Source organism: Phoca vitulina, unplaced genomic scaffold (genome assembly GCF_004348235.1).
Source record: "Phoca vitulina isolate PV1807 unplaced genomic scaffold, GSC_HSeal_1.0 scaffold6, whole genome shotgun sequence".
NCBI classification, from domain to species: Eukaryota; Metazoa; Chordata; class Mammalia; order Carnivora; family Phocidae; genus Phoca; species Phoca vitulina.
Window position 1 is genome coordinate 54,123,686 of NW_022589709.1, and position 20,347 is coordinate 54,144,032.

At 34.5% G+C, this 20,347-nt stretch overlaps 1 protein-coding gene across 3 annotated transcripts in view; it reads right to left on the reverse strand.

Annotated features, from left to right (window-relative positions):
• FCHO2 (FCH and mu domain containing endocytic adaptor 2) overlaps positions 1 to 20,347 on the reverse strand; it is a 126,339-nt gene that overhangs the window by 41,120 nt on the left and 64,872 nt on the right. For all 3 annotated transcript variants that reach the window (XM_032404233.1, XM_032404235.1, XM_032404234.1), the window contains exons 9-13: positions 14,584 to 14,628; positions 12,511 to 12,583; positions 9,137 to 9,161; positions 1,731 to 1,788; positions 1,303 to 1,478 (exon numbers count right to left, since the gene is read on the reverse strand). In XM_032404233.1, coding sequence (XP_032260124.1) covers positions 1,303 to 1,478; positions 1,731 to 1,788; positions 9,137 to 9,161; positions 12,511 to 12,583; positions 14,584 to 14,628 — 377 coding nt within the window. The remainder of the gene's footprint in view (positions 1 to 1,302; positions 1,479 to 1,730; positions 1,789 to 9,136; positions 9,162 to 12,510; positions 12,584 to 14,583; positions 14,629 to 20,347) is intronic.

Sequence of the window (20,347 nt, forward strand, 5' to 3'; positions counted from 1 at the left end):
CCACTCCAGCAACCCTCAGTTTGTTTCCTGAGATTAAGAATTCCTCATATCAGTGAGGTCATATGATTCAAACTATCCTCTTTTCAAACCCAATATTAACGATTAAAATTTCCTCATTATTTATTTTCTCAGTATGAAAGTAATATGTTCACCATTTTTTAAAAAACAGGAGAGAGAGAAAAGTACAAAGGACAAAATTTTAAACCATTAATGATCTCACTACCCAGAGCTAGGTGTTTAATGTTTTGGCATATATATTCCCCTATAATTTGGTTTTATTTATTTACATATATTTTTTAAATTAGTTTTGCTCTTACACAATAAAGAATTTTTAATGGTTTCATAACTTCATTTATATAATAATAATAAAATTTTATCTATATAATAATAATTATATCTATATAATAATCTGGGCATTAATCTTAATGTTAAAATAGCAATAAATAAAATAGTAAACCTCACTTCAGAACTTTTTGGTAGAAAAAAAATTAAATGCTAAAAGTGCATGACTGAGAGAAAAACACTTTTTCCCAAATACATACAGACTATTTAAAATACATAATTAAGTAACAATATGAAATGGGGAGAACTTTTATTCTCCATTATCGAGGAGAACAGGTTTAATATCAATTATGATAAGCATGTACAGATAGACTAAATTGTCATTCTAAGCTTTTTCCCCCATAGTTTAACATTCCTGAACTTAGAGTATGACATCAATGGAAATATTAGTTACGGCAATTGTTTTTTTTCCTCCCTCAAAAGCTGTTCAGTATGGTATCTTAGAATTGAGGAATTAACCATGATCACTAAAAATTTTTGTATTTGCCTTTTTAAAATATAAAACATATGGAAAAACAAACGCAGTTACAAAAGCAGCAGACATATAATTTAATCTTTAAATCCCTTTTTACAGAATTCCCATTCACGTAAGGTTCATAAAATATGGATGAAAATCTTTAAAATTAGATGAGGAAAAGATTAATACTGCCAGTTCAAATTTCTGAAACATACAGTTTATAAAATAAAATGGCAGAAAAAGATTTTCTGCATTTTTGTTTCCTTGTAAAACACTTTCAAAGGGAAGCAAAACTAAGCCAAACTCAAGTTTATTTGCCTATATAAAAATTAAAAACTATATACCTCAATAAAATGGAAGAAAAATTATAAAATATTTCCTTATCCAATATGCTTAATTAACTATTGCTAAAATTAACCAGATGCAAGTAGATGAGGTAAAAATAAATAAATAAATAAAGGCTTCTATGTAAAAAGCACGAACTTGTTCATTTTCTTACTTACGGATATTGCTGGGGAGAGCGTGATATTTCCTATAGACACTTTTAATTCATCCAAGGAAGCCATTGTGTGATGGGAGTTATTTGGATGCATGGGTTTGATCTGTATCCGATACTTCTTTGGTTCTTCATCTTCAGAATCAGAATCACTAGATGAGTAGAAATGGTTCTCTTTGGTATGTGAATATCAGTTAAAGAATTTAGTTTTTAAACTATCTTAACGCATAACCAGTTTTTCATACATTTATAAAAAGGAATATAAACCTTTAAGAGATCAGATGGACTTTAACAGATACAGAACTACCAACTTTCATTAGTAAAAACATGTCAAATGAAAAATATGGAGTCACATTTTTAAACAACAGAATATTGTGTTATAATGGTCTACTTATAGACACAATCCATAGGAATATCCAGATGATAAAAGGATATCATTCTGATTTGCTTCTGGTTTTATACTATAGCCTTCTTCATCTACATCAGGAATGTTCTATGGGAAGAAGAAGAAAAAGACTTACTATAATAATGGCTCCAACTACAGAAATATAAAAGATTAGCAAAACAGCTTTACCTTTTACAGCAGCTACATCATTTATCAAATAACAACAGGTTCATAAAATTAGTAACACTGGGAAAGTTCTATCTTTTTGGTTAAGTTAACTTCAGCTCACATTCTGTACTTCACTTGTCTGAAAGAGAAAAGCACTGCAAAATGAAAGGGGAGAAACACTACAAGGAAGAGAACAGGTATTCAGGCAGGAACACCAGCAGTTCTGTAACCAAAATTTCACCCAATTCTTTAAAGTGAAGAAATAAAAGCACAAGACTGTATGTGTCTGGAAATGAGAGATGATGAAATCAGAGGACTGACAGGTTAAATAAATGGAAATTTTATCAAAAATACAGAATTAAAAAAAAAGAAATGAAAGATGACCAAAAAAATTAAAACTACACTAAAATATTGTCCCTTACCATGAGACAGGCAAAAATTCAGACACTCAAAAATACACTCTGTTAGCAAACTGTGGGAAAATGTACTCTTATACTTTGCTGGTATAAATACAAAATAGTACAATCCCTATGGAGAGAAATTTAGCATTATCTAACAAAAACAGATATGTATTTATTACTCTTCCACCCAGAAATTCAATTTCTAGGAATTTACCCTAAAGATACACCCCAACAATTTAAACACACATATGCAACAAGTTTATTCATCAAAGATTATTTGTAATTCAGAATTGCTGGAAAGCACCTAAGTGTCCAAGCATAGTTGAATAAACTATAGTACATACAGAAAACAGAGTACCATTTAATTATTTTTTAAAAAATGAAAAAAAGTTTCCATGAACTCACTGAAATGACTTCTAGGAAATACTGCTAATTGAAAAAAGCCTAGGGGCGCCTGGGTGGCTCAGTCGTTAAGCGTCTGCCTTCGGCTCAGGTCATGATCCCAGGGTCCTGGGATCGAGCCCCGCATCGGGCTCCCTGCTCAGCGGGAAGCCTGCTTCTCCCTCTCCCACACCCCCTGCTTGCGTTCCCTCTCTCGCTGTGTCTCTCTCTGTCAAATAAATAAATAAAATCTTTAAAAAAAAAAAAAAAAGAAAAAAGCCTAGAAGTAAGAAAGATGGGAAAATTTAAAAACACAGATACCTGCTTATCTTTATGGGAAAAAAGCCACTGGAAGGAGAAATCAGAATACAATGAAGTTGGTTACCTCCAAGGGATGATGATGAAGTCAAGGAGGGACACTTCTCTAAGTATGCTATGTTGAGGTAATATTCCTGTTTTTAGGAATATTTAAGTAGTTAGGCATGAAGGGCCATAATGTATAGAATTTATAGTGAAATGGATCAGAAAAAAACTTATACACACATAAACACATGCATGTAAGAAGAATGCAACTGTTACAGCAAATGTAATAAAAAGTTAAGGGTATACAAGTGTTTTTATTTGGAAATTTTTTTTTAAGATTTTATTTATTTGAGAGAGAGAGAGCACCTGCAGAGGGATGGGCAGAGGGAGAGGGACAAGCAGACCTCCCCTACTCCCGCTGAGCAGGGAGCCCAATGTGGGGCTCAATCCCAGGACCCTGAGATCATGACCTGAGCTGAAGGCAGATGCTTAACCGACTGAGCCACCCAGGCACCCCAGAAATAACTTCTAACTTACAAAAGAAAATACAAGAATGAAACAATTCCAAAAAGTTAAAAAAAAAAAAAGATCAGCAAGAAATGCCAAGTGATCAGTTGGAAATGGAGAGCCAGTATTCTTCTACTGGTAAAGTTCGCTGTTCTTCCTCCATTCACCTGCTTAAGCTCAACAAAAGGCACAGCACAAAGTCAAGGAGAACTAAGAGCAGAATTTACATGGCTACAGCTTCCAATCTGAATAAAAAGTCTACTGTAGCCAGCAGTGAGTTAATAGACTGGATTAAAATCTAGAAATGAAAAATCTAATAGTAAAGAGCAGATTCCATATATTAAAAAGATGACAAGTATATAGTTACATCCCTAGAACTAGAGTATTTTGAGTTCTACATATTGCTTGCTTTTATGCAAATAATATTTAAAAATATTTAAAAAAATAAACTTTACCAAATGTGAATTCATTAGAAGTCAGAATTAAGGTTTTTTTTTTTTTTTTTAAAGATTTTATTTATTTATTTGAAGAGAGAGACACAGCGAGAGAGGGAACACAAGCAGGGGGAGTGGCAGAGGGAGAAGCAGGCTTCCCGCCGAGCAGGGAGCCCGATGCGGGGCTCGATCCCAGGACCCTGGGATCACGACCTGAGCCGAAGGCAGACGCTTAACGACTGAGCCACCCAAGCGCCCCAGAATTAAGGTTTTTATAAAATACTTGATTTTTATTCCCAGTACCCTAGAAACATACCAGATGTTTAATCCCCTAGAAGTTCTAAGGATTTGCTGATACTACTTTTAAATTTGTTTACAATACATTATATAGCACATGTAATAATTTCAAATAATACTGAGCTGTTTTCTTTTTTTTATTAACATATAATGCATTATTTGTTTCAGGGGTACAGGTCTGTGATTCATCAGTCTTACACAATTCACAGTGCTTACCATAGCACATACCCTCCCCGATGAATACTGAGCTCTTTTCTATAGGGCTGAGAAGGGGCTTATGGACGAACTTCTTGAAGATTACAACTATAAACTCTGGTCATAAAAAAAAAAAAACAACAACAAAACTATCTGAAGGTACTAGAGTGAACTAGAGGAACCATTTAAAAAATCTTACAAAATTATATGCTAAAAAACTATACATAGATCATAATGGAGTTGTAAAAAAGGTTCAAATAACCCACAGGGAAGACAGGAAAAAGAGAACAAAATGAAAACAAAAACAAAAACAGAAAACAAAAAATAAAATGACATACTTAGCCCTGATATGTCAATAATTATGTTAAATATAAATTGTCCAAATGTAACGAAAGACAGATTGGCAGAACAGATTAAAAAACATGACCCAACTAGATGCTATCTACAGCACGTAAGTAACTCACTTCATATGTAACAATATAGGTAGGTTGAAAGTAAAATAATGGAAAAAATATACCATGTAAACATTAAAAAAAAGGTGGGGGGAATAGAATGACTGTCCTTCTGTTAGATAAAACAGACTTCAGAAAGAAAATTACCAGGGTCATAGAGAGACACTGTCCATACATGATTCTTCAAAGCAACTTTTTTCTAAGAGCCAAAAATTAGAAATAACTAAATGTCCTATGATAGGTGAATGGTTAAAGCAAACTTTAGTGCGTCTATATCATGGAATACTATTCAACAAAAAACTATTCATACACACAATAATCTAGAAGAAACCAAAGAATTATGCTGAATGAAAAAAGCCAATCTAGGGCGCCTGGGTGGCTCAGTCGTTGAGCGTCTGCCTTCAGCTCGGGTCATGATCCCAGATCAAGCCCCACATCGGGCTCCCTGCTCACTGGGAAGCCTGCTTTTCCCTCTCCCACTCCCCCTGCTGTGTTCTTGCTCTCGCACTCTCTGTCAAATAAATAAAAAATTAAAAAAAAAAAAGCCAATCTGAAAAGGTTGTAATAGGATTCCACTTAAATAACATTCTTGAAATGACAACATTATAAAAATGGAGAAAAGATTAGCTGTTGCCAGAAGCTAAGTGATGGAAGAGAAATGGCTCTAAAAGGGCAATCCACACAACAGACCCTTGTGGTAATGGAAATGTTCTGCTTTGTCTGTATTAGTGTCAGTATCCTAGTTGTGATACTATACTGTATTTCTGCAAGAAGTTATCAGGAGAAATCAGGTGAAAGGTACATGGGACTGCTCTGCACTATCTTTGAAACTTACTAAAAATTGATTGCTTCAAAATAAATCATGATTCTCAGTATATTAGGTTTTCAATGCTAAACTATTCATAGAAACTTGATATTAATAAAAACTTACACAATACCTGTTTACACCTTTGTCCACTCAATCCATGATTTCTATTTAAAGACCCTACACTGCTAGAGAAAACATTAGGCCAAAGCAGTATGAAAAAAAGAGCATGTAACTTCACCCAACAATCTTAAAGGCAGTTTTGGATAGTGGTGGTAGTGACTTAAAAAAATAGGCTTGGACAGAGCTCTCTAGTTAGTGGAATATTCCTCAATCTCTGTTTACAATAAGGAGACTGGCTAAAACTAAAAAGAGCAATTCACACCTACTTGGTCAACCTTTGAAACATACAGTCCCTCAAAATAATTTTTTAATTACACAGACCATTTAAAAAAGGAACAGAAATTAAACAATAATTTCCCTAACAAGGCAGACTATGGTTGTTTTTAAAGTAATTATTAAGACTAGCCATAGGGGAGCCTGGCTGGCTAGGTCAGTAGAGCATGCAACTCTTGACCTCGGGATCGTGAGTTCAAGTCCCACATTAGGTGTAGGCCTACATTAAAAAAAAACAAAAAACAAAAAGACTAGCCATAAAAAAAAGTCATAAATAGGCCATAAATAAATAATAATAGGCCATAAATAAAACAAATAATGAAAGCCTTTTCTCCCTGTGGACCACCACTATAATCCCGCTCCCCAAAGGTAACCACATTTAAGGATCTGGTAACACATTCTTTAAAAAAAAACAAAAAGAACAAAGATATCTACCCATTTATATTTTTAAAACAGCAATTACTTAAAAACCATACTTGCTTTTCTTTAGTAAGCTCTTTCCATATCAGCAGGCAGGGCAACCTAATTCTATAACATCTGACTACTACAGTGAATGTTTAATAATTTATTTAACCAATGTCCATTTTGATGGGTGTTTTCAGTGTTGAGTTAATACAAACAATGTTGAAATAAACATCTGTTTCTACTTCTCCCTCCCTCCTTCTAGTCTCCCTTATCCAGGGAGGATACATTCCCACACTCCAGTGGATGCCTGAAACTGGGGATAATAATGAATCCTATATACATTATGTTTTTTCCTACACATACATACCTATGATAAAGTTCAATTTATAAATTAGACACGGTAAGAGATTTTTTTTTAGGCACAATAAGAGGTTAACAACAATAACTAATAATAAAATATAACAGTTATAACAATATACTATAATAAAAGTTATGTGATGGGGCGCCTGGGTAGCTCAGTCGGTGAAGCACCTGCCTTCAGCTCAGGTCATGATCCCAGGGTGCTGGGATCAAGACCCACATCATGCATCATCAAGGCTCCCTGCTCAGCAGGGAGTCTGCTTCTCCCTCTCCCTCTGCTCCTCACCCTGCTCATGCTCTCTCTCTCAAATAAATAAAATCTTTCAAAAAAAAAGTTATGTGAATGTGGTCTCTCTCAAAATATCTTATTTTACTGTACTCACCCTTCTTGTAATGTGAGATAATAAAATACCTACATGATGAGATGACATGAGGTAAATGATGTAGTAGGCACTGTGACGTAGTGTTAGGCTACTAATGACCTTCTGATGATATATCAGAAGGAGGATCATCTGCTTCTGAACCACAACTGACCATGAGTAAGTTCAACCATGGAAAGCGAAACCTCAGATAAGGCGGAGGGAGGTGGGGAGCGACTACTGTACGCATATATCTTGATCAAGCACATACATATAATTTGTGAATATAGCCATAACAGTAAACCTCAAGCAGTAGGACTGGAGAGTCAAAAAGAACATGCATTTCTTATTTGAGAAGACACTGCCAAACTACCCATAAGACAGATTAGATCAATTTACATTCCTACCAATAATATGAATATACCAAAACTTTTGCCAATGATAGGTAAATATAGGAATTTCATTCTAATTTGCATCAGAATGAGACTACTATTCTGAACAACATTTCTTATGGTTATTTACCACTTCTATTTCTTTTTATGAAAATAGCTTCTTTTTATCATAATGCCCTTTTCCTATTGGGACAATGCTCACCTTTAGTAATGATTTGTATAAACTTTATAAAGGAAAGTAGCCCCTTGTTACATGTCTTGCAAATATACTCTGCCAATTTATCTTTACTGAATCAAATTCTTCTATGATGTATTTTTTTTAATTTCAGATGTTTTCTTTCTACACAAATTTATCAATCATTTCTTATATGGCATTAGCCTTATGCATCCTCTTAAAAGTCCTTTTCTAATTCCAGACAAGTACTGATTAAAAGTTCAAAATTGGTTAATATTGATCATTATAGAATAGTATCAATGAGCTGAGAGGATTACAAATGTTTTATTTAAGGGAGTATATATAAAACATGAAGTATTAAAGTAGTTAATTCAATACTGCAATCATCAAATAAATTCTATGCATAAATAATTCCAAAATGAAATGCATGATGAATACTAAAGTAAATGTCAAACACATCTGCTAAGTTTTTCATTAATTAGTAAACCAAGAGTATCAAAACAGACAATTGGTAAATTAAATGTAATTCTAAAACACTCTGATGATTTTAACCCTAGAGCTCACTAGAAATCTATTTTTCTATTTTCACTATACATTTACTAACAAATCATAATTTTCTTATTTTAAAGAAAACATACTAGTTTTATTTAAGTTACATAAAACAGTATTTCACAAAATATCTTTATCTTGGTACACCATTATGCTATAAAAGATCAAAATGACTTGGGACCAAAAAATACAGTAATTATGCAAGCAAGAACAATAAGCAAAGGAGACAGACAGCTGGACTCTACTACACTTAGCAACATGACCAGAGTCTAATGAACAATTTGAAAAATGTGTCTGTCTACACATTACTTACACCATTTCATAAATCTACTCTCCCACTGTAACCGCAGGGAGCTCCATTTAATGTCTTCCTCAATTATATATAAAGAAATATATTTAAATAAAAAATATAAACAAACTTTCTACAAAACAAAAAGCACAGAAAAATACTGACCATGATTATTATTATTGCTTTTCTAAACTGATAATCTCTTAAAACTCAAATGCTTGAATAGATAAAATAATATTTTAATGATCAGGAATACAGTAGTAAGAGCATCACATTTTAAAATAGTATGCAGATCTGAGATCTGGCATATTTCCCAAGAAAAAGCAATATGGTATGGTACCATGCAAATTTTAAAAGTAAAATGTCCACTTTACAAAGATAGGCAGAACTACCTTGTATTTAATAGAAAAACCTCTAGTAATATAAAGCCAAAAATGCATCTGTAAAATAATTTTAATAGTAAATTTACAATAAGCTGGTTAGTATTTTTCTTGGAAAGATTTGTTAACAACTCAACCCAAATATACTGGTTATTCCTAATGAAAATAGCTAATTTACATGGTTTATATCAAAGTAAAATCAACTTACAAGTGAATCTGCATCAGGGCATTCCCTATTAAAATAAACAAAATATTAGAAATAATCAACTAGCAGATCTATAATTATAGTATATTGAAAGTGTTTACGTTATTTAAACATAACTTCTATTTAAACTTTACAAAGATACTTAGAAAAATCAAATCATGAGGATTAAAATATACCAAATGATTTTAAAGTTCAAAAGAAGGCATTCCTATATCCATAATACATGGCAAAATACAACTCAAACAGCTTACAAGTATTTTAAAAATTTGTACTTCAAAAGCACTTATTTTCCATGAGTATACACATGAATCATATAAAGGAAGCTGTCAGTCCTACAAGGATTGCTACTGGCTTTTAATTCTTCAGGTAGAGAAAGTTGTAAAAAAGAAATTCTAAGAAGAAAGCTTGGCTTTTTTAAAAAGTCTGTAATTTTATTAATTGATAAATATAAGTAAATAATATTTTACAATATATTCTTGTTAAAATTTCAGTTTTATTTGAAGTAATATCCGTAGCTAGCATATATATAGAAGCCAAACCATTTTTCTCCAATTATGTTAAATGAGTAGTCAGAATTCTGCTTGAAAAAGCTTTCTGGTCTAATATAGTAAGTTGTTGAAAACTGGTATTTTATCATTTAACTGATAAATATTAATTTGGATATAAACTAGCAAAGTGTTTTGAATGTAAAACTAAAACATAAAGTAGACCAACTTTCTCAACCAAATAAAGACCTAACTCCATAAAGACACTGAGGCCATGAGGAATAAGGTTAGAAAAATTTCTATATTCATATTCTAGAATAAATTCACTAACAAAAATTAGAGTGAACATTTAAAAGGCATTTGGATTAGTTACATATTCGGTGGCCTGAGACAGTTAATGCATATAATATCAGAATCTGCCACTTCAATAAGAGACTGAAAACATACGTATTAGGTATACCTTGAGAGCCCAATGAACAGTAATAAAAAGTACTAAATTAATATATAGGATAAATAGGTCATCTCTATCTACCCAAAGACTAAGCACAAACCAGAAAAAAATCTACAAACTGAAGAATTTTGTTAAAGGAAGACAGGATGGAATAGACTGAAATACTGAAAATAGAGGTAGATGACTACACTGCTCTTAATCCAAATGGAAGCACCAAAAAGGGTAAACGCAAGCCTCTTGTGTCTTTATAGCCATTTAAACGTCACTTAAAATTGCAAGTTTTGAAAAAGAGCTTCCTTATTACTGGTATATTCCTATGCATACTCGGAGGAAATGTTCCAGAAAAGGCACCATAATAATAAATTCAATCCATCTACGGAATCAAATCATTTAAGATACTGGAGCACTTCTACTTCCTTCTTCTTTAAAAAGATACACAAGTGTCAAAGTTCCAAACAGTTTATTCTCTGGCTTTTAGCCAGAGCTCTCCAGTCTTTGTGGCGAAGCACTCATCTGTTTGCTTTCACAGTGGGCTGTAATGAGACCTGCAGTTGAAGCCCCAGGAAGAGCAAGCTCTGAGCAGGACCCCTCTTCCACAATTGCTGGCATTTCAAGCCTTCAGGCTATGTGAAGAAGCATGCCATGAGCCTCAGGCATTTCAAACAAAGCGATTTCTAACATTTTTCCTGCCTGCAAGTGTTGAAATAACGCAATCATGATGCAGTTGTTTAAGCACTGGTTTTTGGCTCTGGTCTTCTCAGTGTTTGTAAAAAAACATTCCAATATCCAAGTGGCCTAATGATAGTACTGGCAAATTACTGACCATGAAAAACTATTTTAAAAGCACAGAATAAGGGGCGCCTGGGTGGCTCAGTCGTTAAGCATCTGCCTTCGGCTCAGGTCATGATCCCAGCGTCCTGGGATCGAGCCCCGCATCAGGTTCCCTGCTCCACGGGAAGCCTGCTTCTCCCTCTCCCACTCCCCCTGCTTGTGTTCCCTCTCTCACTGTGTCTCTCTCTGTCAAATAAATAAATAAAATCTTCAAAAAAAATAAAATAAAACACAGAATAAGCAAAAATATTGTACACTCCCTGGACAGCTGTGAAAACCATATATTATAAAAATATTTGAATTTAAGGCCTTTATTTTTTACAATATACCCACAGATGAACTGGCCACATTTATAATTTCACTTACAAATCAACTGTTTAGATTTCCATAAGTATTTCCAATGTTATAAAAAATAGATTGGATTCCATCTCCTTAGCAAAATACCCCCTTCATAAATGCTGAAAAGACATTTGCAGATGAGATGGTAACTACAGACATAAATTACTTTGCACTTGGTCTTAATTTGTTAACCAAGTAAAACTTGGGAGAGAGGAAGAAACAGAAATTTGGAGCGGTTAGACACTCTGAGAAACTCAGATAAAAAGAATCTAACTAGGTAGGAGATAAGAACACCCAAAGCACAAATTGTTCTCTTATACTGAAAATATGAGTGCCTATAACAGCTCTGCTTATTATGCTAGAGAAGTAGGGATTTTAAACAAATTTTCAGCCAGTGTTACGCAGTTAACAAATCATTTAAGATTTGATTAGCATCCTGTCAATCTATATAAGGTCGAGAAATTAGAGAAAGAAAGATTCCAGTTTGTCTCTTGTAAATCATAGCTCTTAGAGATTCTCAACCCCAGGTGTATGTTAGGAATCAGACAGGCTGCTTAAAACCAAACCAAACCAAAATTATGCTCGGCCTCACACCCTGAGAATCTGGTTTAATTGGTCTGAGGTGGGGCCTGACAAATGTATCTATTTTAATTTTCCACGTGGTTCTAATGTGTAGCCAAGGTAGAAAACTTCATTTACCCAATACTCGTTGTATTTATTATATGCAAATTATATATTCTTTGTATATTAATTTTGAAAATACGTAAATCATATTTATACTCCATCCCCCATCTAAAAATTGATGACCTAGTATAAATGTTTAAGACATGTTAGCACCTTTGTTCTCCCCTATTTTCTATTTATGTGTACATATATCACTGTGTGCCTCTATGTTTAGACTTGTATAGAAGGATTTTCATTAAATTGTTGACCATGGCTTTTTTCTTTTGCATTAAGACTTAGAAGAATTTTTAGTTTCCTCTGCACTTTGGTTTTTTAAAATATGCATGTATCATTTTATAAAAAGGGTACCTTTAAAGTTTCAATTTCAAGACACTAAAGCTTTCATCTTAAAATTTTAAAACAATAAGAAAAGTTAACACTTTTATCTAAAGCCAGAGGAGCTAGTAAATGTATTTAGAAAACTATATTTTTCAAACCTTAGACATACATACTATGAGTTATTTCTGATGGAATTTTTTCTTCTCAAATTCAAAACAACAGTCTTATTCTTAATAACAGAGGATTTTGACAATATGTAATATACTTACACAGACTCTGCATCCTTTTCCTTTTTAATTATCCCTGGCAAACCAAAAGTCTTTCTTTTCCTTGGTTTTACACCTTAAAATAAATATATATTGTTACAGAAAAAATAACTTGCTGATCAATATATTTATGAATCAGGATCTGAGGTGCCACCCAGGTGCCCCTACTATCCACATTTTACAACAAAGAAAGCTGAAGTACAGAGAACTTAAATAATTATTGCTTACAGGAACTTAAGAAGTTAGGAACTATAAGAAGTCTAGACACCAGGGCGCCTGGGTGGCTCAGATGGTTAAGCGTCCAACTCTTGATTTCAGCTCAGGTCATGATCTCACTCCACTTTACAACTTGGGGTTGTAAACTCAGGTCATGATCTCAGCTCAGGTCATGAGATCTAGCCCAGCAATGGGCCCCACACTGGCTGTGGAGCCTCTTTAAGATTTTCTCTCTCCTGGAACTGGAGTGTATTATGCTAAGCGAATTAGGTTAGTCAGAGAAAGACAAATGCCAGATGCCTTCACTCGTATGTGGAATTTAAGAAACAAAACAGATGAACATAGGGGAAAGGAAGGAAAAATAAAATAAAGACAGAGAGGGAGGCAAACCCTAAGAGGCTCTTTTTTTTTTTTTTTTAAGATTTTATTTATTTATTTGAGAGAGTGAGAGAGAGCGCACAAGTGGGGGGGGGGGGGGGCAGAGGGAGAGGGAGAAGCAGACTCCCTGCTGAGCAGGGAGCCTGATGCAGGGCTCAATCCCAAACCCCGGGATCATGACCTGAGCCCAAGGCAGATGCTTAACTGACTGAGCCACCCAGGTACCTCATGACTCTTAGATACAGGCAACTGAGGGTTGCTGGAGGGGAAGTGAGTGGGGGGATGGGGTAACTAGGTGATGGGCATTAAGGAAGGCACTTGATGTAATGAGAACTGGGTATTACATGCAACTGATGAATCACTAAATTCTACCCCTGAAACTAATATTACACTATATGAGAACTTGAATTTAAATGAAATCTTGAAAGAAAAAAAAAAAATTCTCCCTCTCTTTCTCCCCCTCTAACCCTCCCTGCCCCACCCCCTCTCTTAAAGAAAAAAAAGTCTAGGCACCAGAGCCCCTGACTTCTCCAATGAGAACCTTATACACAACAGCAAACCTTTCCACCAAATTCTTACATAAATGTTGGAAGAAAAAAAATAGAAGATTGTTTTCAAATTACTTCTAGTAGCTCACAAAGTGAGATACATAAAATATGACAAAAATAGTAGGTATCTCTTAGGTTTCATACTATGAAAATCATCCATTTAAACAGGAAGAGGGGTACCTGGCTGGCTCAGTCAGAGGAGCATGGGACTCTTGATCTTGGGGTTGTAAACTCAAGCCCTACGTTGGGTGCATAGTATCTTTAAACAAACAGGAAGGGTTGTGAACCCTTTCTCCAAGTCACATCATCACTCATTTTGAATGACAGTAATAATAACATTAATATATAACCTCATTAATTACTGAAATGTTTCTCACTTTAGAATAAGTCTTATATTGGGGCCCCTGGGTAGCTCAGTCGTTAAGTGTCTGCCTTCGGCTCAGGTCATGATCCCAGGGTCCTGGAATCAAGCCCCACACTGGGCTCCCTGCTCAGTGGGAAGCCTGCTTCCCCCTCTCCCACTCCACCTGCTTATGTTCCCTCTCTCACTGTGTCTCTGTCAAATAAATAAAAACTTAAAAAAAAAAAGGAGTAAGTCTTATACATCAATGTGTAGTGATCATTTTCATATTTATGACATGAGAATGTTTAAAATGGATGTCAATAAAGAAAATAATCTCAATGTATATTTGAAAATAAATACATGTTGTATTTAATCTTTTAAGATATATACTCTAACACACTCAATATTCCTTTGGGCAAACCTACTGTTTATTTATTAAGTAAAGAATATTATCTGTAGGTCTTCAAACCACATTCAGATGTTCTGTATCACTCCACAGACAGGCTGACACCAATGGGTAACAGCCACTCTTTATCTATTCAATAACAGAAGATATTAGCTAGTTAACACTATTACAAGTAGTCAACTTACCTTCAACTGCACTAGCGGGGTCACATTCTTCAAATTCAATAAGGCCTAAACAAACAAAAAACAGATGAACAACTGCTAGTAAAAATTAAAAAGAAAAAAAGGCAAGTTGATGGGAAACAATCAGATCAGATCCCATTACAGCTTTTTAACTGACCTGACATGTGTTCTAGTGTTATCTGATAGCACTAATTAAAATATCAATAATTTTAAAATTCAAATAATCCTAACAGTGACAAAAACTGAGACTAGCCTATTATTATGATCACAATTTACTGAAAACCTTTTATATACAATACTATAGAACTGGAGACACAAACCTCATCTGTAGTTTCTGCTTTCAAGGAGCTTGCAGAATACTTGAGAGAAAACAAGCATAATAAAAGGCAGCTGCTGAATCCTTGGTTTTGTTAATGGGGAGGGCAGGGGGACCAACATAGTAAATACTACTAGAATGTAAGCTTGGGAATTTGTCTGTCTAGTAGATGACTGTGAACTGGCAAATAATAGGTCTTTAACAAATATCTGCTGAATAAATAAATGCACTAATTGCGTAGTAGCTAGGTGGTGATGCTCTAACTGTATAGTGGGTCAAGGAATGTGAACTTGTAGTTTGCAGGTAATGGGAAGAGTTTTCATGTGAAGTGATACACCCGTGCCCCTGCAAAGTGGCTTACAAGAAAATTAATTTAGCACTGGCATGAGGGATAGACTAGAGAGAGGAAGAAGATGATAAAATAGCTATCAGCTGAAAAACAAAATAGCCCTAAAATAATAGATCTGCTAAGACTAGCCTTAAATCCCATATAATGGTATATTTCATTTACATGGAATACTAAATTATTTAGGTAGTAAGAAAGTTAGCAAAAGCATGAATCACTGTTCTACTGAAACATCCCCAAAGCTAAGTATCAGACTAAAAAATTTTCTGTTAAACTGTCATTTTAGCCCTGTTTTTTAATACTTAAATTTAAGCAAGTCCAGTATTTTTCTGAAATAACTTATGAATAGTAATAGGTTCAACATATTATTTCAAATAATTTAAAAATAGAGCTTGAAGAGTAGAAAATGGAAGATTTCGTTATTGGTTCTTTTGAGACGTTAAGTTTAACTGTACCTATGATAGTTCATAATCAGAGTTCTCACTGATGATTCCATTACAAAAGAAAGGCACTGATTAACAAAGAAAGATTTCTCTACAAGTAGGAACACCTAAAAATATTGGCTAAAATGTCCTTCTTCCTGACCCCAAATCTAAGATCTACTTCTTCAGTTCCGGTTTCTACTCAAATAGAGTACTTTAACATTTAGGGATAAGCAAAATAACTTCAAAAAAACTCAAAAGAAGTGAGTTGATAAACAAAGTCCTAATCAATTAATTAGCAATACCTTTCTTACTATAGTATTCTTATGATATATATCATGTGACCAAAAAAAAGAAAAAAATACATTCACTACTTCCACCCAAAAAAGCCTTAGAATCAGAACATGGCCTAATTAAAAATTTAAAGACTTCAAGTCCACTCTGCAAATCTGGAAGCTAAGAATTCATTAAATGAGCTTGTTGTTAAAATCCATTAGAGGCTTAAGTTAACAGTTCACAAAGAGATGAAACTGAAAGATCTATAAAGGTAAAGAACTGTAGTATGTCCATCTGATAATTAGCAACTAGCTGATGTAAAAATTATGAAGAATGAAAAATCTCTACCTAAATTACCAACAGTTTATTATGTATTATTAGCTTTATCACTTACTAATAAACCTTAAGAGACTATGACCACCTATCAAATAAATCTGAGAGCTCCTACAGTTACATATCACATAATCTGTGCCCAGTAACGATTTACAGAATCTCAACTCCTCAGGCTATGGGCTTATTCTAGAGAGGAAAAACAAAACAAAAAATCAATGCCAAATAAATTGCATTATTTACAAATATTTTAAAATAGAGTATCTAGAAAGACTTATAACATCATCTTAGCAAATATGATATATATATATTTTTAAGATCTTTGGATGCTTTCATATAAATGGAAATAGCAAAGGCACCCCTTAACTCTACCAAAGTTCCCTCCAACAGAATTCTACACTTTTTTCTCACAAAACCTTTTTCCTATACCAGATATATCTCAATTGCTTTTCCCTTTATCTTTTCTAAACACCCTCTTAAAATTCATTTGGAATAGGGAAATGTCCAATAAACTGTTCAAAATCACAAACATTTCTGAAATATGAGATGCCATATGCTTTCAAATTGTAAAATACATATAAAAGTTTTACACTGAGTACCTTCAGCATATAAGCTTTTCTATTAAAGACAGAAATATGAAATTTCTGGTATAATAAAACTAAAAATACCTTTAAAAAATTAACTCATGCATGAAAAAGATTTTCTTTATCAAACGGCATATGTTCCACATGCCACTTCACACGGCAAAGCTTTGCGTGCCTGGCTCTGTGCCAGCTGCCAGCTCAGCTGGATGTCAATGTGCATTCTGACCCCCTTGCAGCATGTCACTTCTGAAATGTTTCACAAGTAGAAAGTTTATTCAGCATCTCCCTCAAATGCAGTCCACTGCCCATCATTCTGCTATTTAATCATAAGACAAGTTACTTTTTTTGACAGTCCTAAAGCCAGAGTGAGACTCAGAAAGAATAGTTTGCTACAACTGGAATCTCAACTGTTTAGGCTCAATTAATTCTGTTGTCAAAATAAATAACTCCTCTTAGCACTTAGATTTTATGCTGGGCCACAAGGGCAATTTAATTTGTATAAAAGCAAATAAGACCATGTTGGCTCTGTCTCCGGATGCTCTTTTACACATTATATAAAAATGCCATCATGAGTTCAATTAAAGGCAGACCTCCACGAGGTCAACAATTCTTATAGAGGATTTTTCTTTAATTGTCAGGTAGGAATAAATTATTGCTACAAAAAAAAAAGAAAAAGTCAACAACCTAAAGAACTCATCTAATTCTAATTTGGATCAAAACTTTTAAGAAATGTTACAGGAGGAGAGACAATTTAACAGCAATCTTTAATCAACACATTTTATGGATGAGGTACAGTATTTTAAAAAGTAAAACACTTAATAGTTCCCACTGTTCTGAAACCAATTCTAAATCAGGGCAAATTTGCAACTCTATCTAGTTAATAACTGGCCTGAAAATTGAAATAGTAAGTCTGGGCTACACAAATCAAGCATTTTTCTGCATATGCCCAACTCAAACCATAGAACACTTGGTTCTATTAGAAGCCAAAATAAAATATATGAACATGCCCAGATCCCAAAGTCTAATAATAAGAATGATGATAATAGGGGGTGGGGAGGGAACTATGACACAGGAGAGTGGGAGGGAAGAAGGGGATGGGGTGGGGGAGGGGAGAGTTAGTCATAATAATGGAAGTCAATGACTAAATTTTCAAGTCTGCTCCTGGGCCTGTAGAATGCAACACAGCCACATTCCTAGACGCCTGGGACGGTGAACTCAGGCAAGCTAACATGAAAAACAACATCAAACTCCAGCTTGTGGTAATGTACAAAGGGCATGGAGGCTCAAGTTCTGGTTTTGTCACCTGCTTGCTGGCTAATTACCTTAAACTAGTTACTCTACTTGAACTTAGGTTTTTTTTTTTGTTTTTTTTTTTTAAGAGAGAAAGAGATTGAGAGCATGAGCTAGGGCATGGCAGAGGGAGACTCCCGCTGAGCACAGAGCCCAACATAGGGCTGGAACCCACGACCCCAAGATTCATGACCCCAGCCAAAATCAAGAGTCGGACGCTTAACCGACTGAGCGACCTGGATAGGTGCCCATAGTTCATATCATTTTTATAAATGCTATGCCATATTTGCTTTTCCTTTCTCTACAAATACCCATAGACACATACAGTTTTTTTTTTCTTTTTTAGCTTGTTAAATCATTTGAAAGTTAAGTTGCAACATTAATGCCCCTTTACTTCAGGAGTATTTCTTTTAATAAAGAGCTTGTAGAAAGAATTCTCTCAATCCAGTGGTTCCAAATCCCAATACCTACTTGAATCTCCTAGTGCAATGCTCCCTGCTTAAGAATCATCTGGAGAGCTCATTAAACCACAAATTGCTGCCCACACCTCCCCAGTGTCCTATTCAGAAAGTCTAGGTTGATGCTCAGAATGTGCATTTTTAACAAACTCCCATGTGACTGTAGATGGTCCTGGGATCACACTTCGAGAACTACAGTCTGAGGGAACCCTTGGGTCCACTGCCAGATATTCACTAATTCTAGACAGTGCTTCTCCAATTTTACTCTACATACAAGCTGCCTGGGGATCTTATTAAAATGCAGATTCTTTAAATAAATAAAATGCAGATCCTCTTTCAGTAGGCCTGGGTAGGGTTTGAGATTCTGAATTTATAACAAGCATCCAGTGATAAATGCTATGGATTCTGAACAATGGCTGCACATTAGACTCAGGTAAGTTTTAAAATATAGTGGTATCAAGGATCCACCACTTTAGACCACTGAAATCAGAATTTCTGGGGCAGTGAACTGTCTATACCTTTTTTTAAAAAAGAGACTGGAGGGGAGCAAGAGGGAAAGAGAGGGACAGAGACAGAAAAAGGAAGGAAAGAAGGAAGGAAGGAAGGAAGGAAGGGAGAAATGAAAAGGAAAAGAAAAATTTCCGCTACTGATTCTCCTATGTTCCCAAGGCTTAAGAATCAGTGATGAGGCAAACTTAGGAACCAGGGTCTTAAATGAAAAATACAGGTTTTTCACTATGAAATTTCAGTCACTGTAAAACTTCATAAACTTTCAAAATTTCATCTAGTTCTCCAAACACAGAATCTTAACAGTGAAATATAATCTCCTACATATCCAAAATCTGACACTACCTCCATATCTGACATACCTCCTAGACTGAGTCATGTTTTTACCCTCTGTGATACTGATAAAACCTTGGGTGATTATACCCAGCTCACTATATCTCTTTTTCCTGGGAACTTCCCCCTTCTCCACAAGTGGTACAGAAGCCATGTTTATACTACATGACCTAGTCAGAACTGACTAAATAAGAAAAATTACCTGATCCAAGATTACCTGGACCAGATTCTTTCTCCCAGAAATCTGTAAAGGGACCACAACCTGGGTTAATTCTGAGCTGTGCCTGCAATTAAAGAACAAATAGAAATACCTAGAAATTACAGAGAGGTCACCTTATGTCACGTGCCTGGAAAAGCAAAGAAAGCCATTGTGCAAAGAAAAAAATAAAGCAGTAGAAATAAATCGAATGAAGGAAAAATGATACTTAGGGTTCCTACAGGTTTAGGTTTCCTTCTGCAGCCTGGCTATATTCCTGATTTTGGATATCTCAGTTTCTTTCCAATAAATTTCCTTTTAAGTTCAAAGTGGTTTAAGCTAGCTTTTTACATATTGCAAAAAGAACTAAAACTCTGCCCTTGTTATTACGCACATGTAAAAACTGTAATCAGCTTACCTTACTTTTTTACTTCTATTTTGCTGCCAGTGTTTATACATTTAACATTTTTAGTGGCTACTTCAAATTAATGAAATAAGCTTTTCTTAAACAAAGCCTGCTCACATTTTAATCTTTACTTCACAATTTAGAATTATTATTATAAGAATCAATTACAATGCTGTGATATGACTGCAGATGTAGTTAGTGCAAGGTATCAGAATAAATCATTTCTGAACCCAAAAAGAAGAGCAGAATCAGCTTTTGAAAAAAGATTATATACTATTATGAGGTACACAATTCTAATGCAGT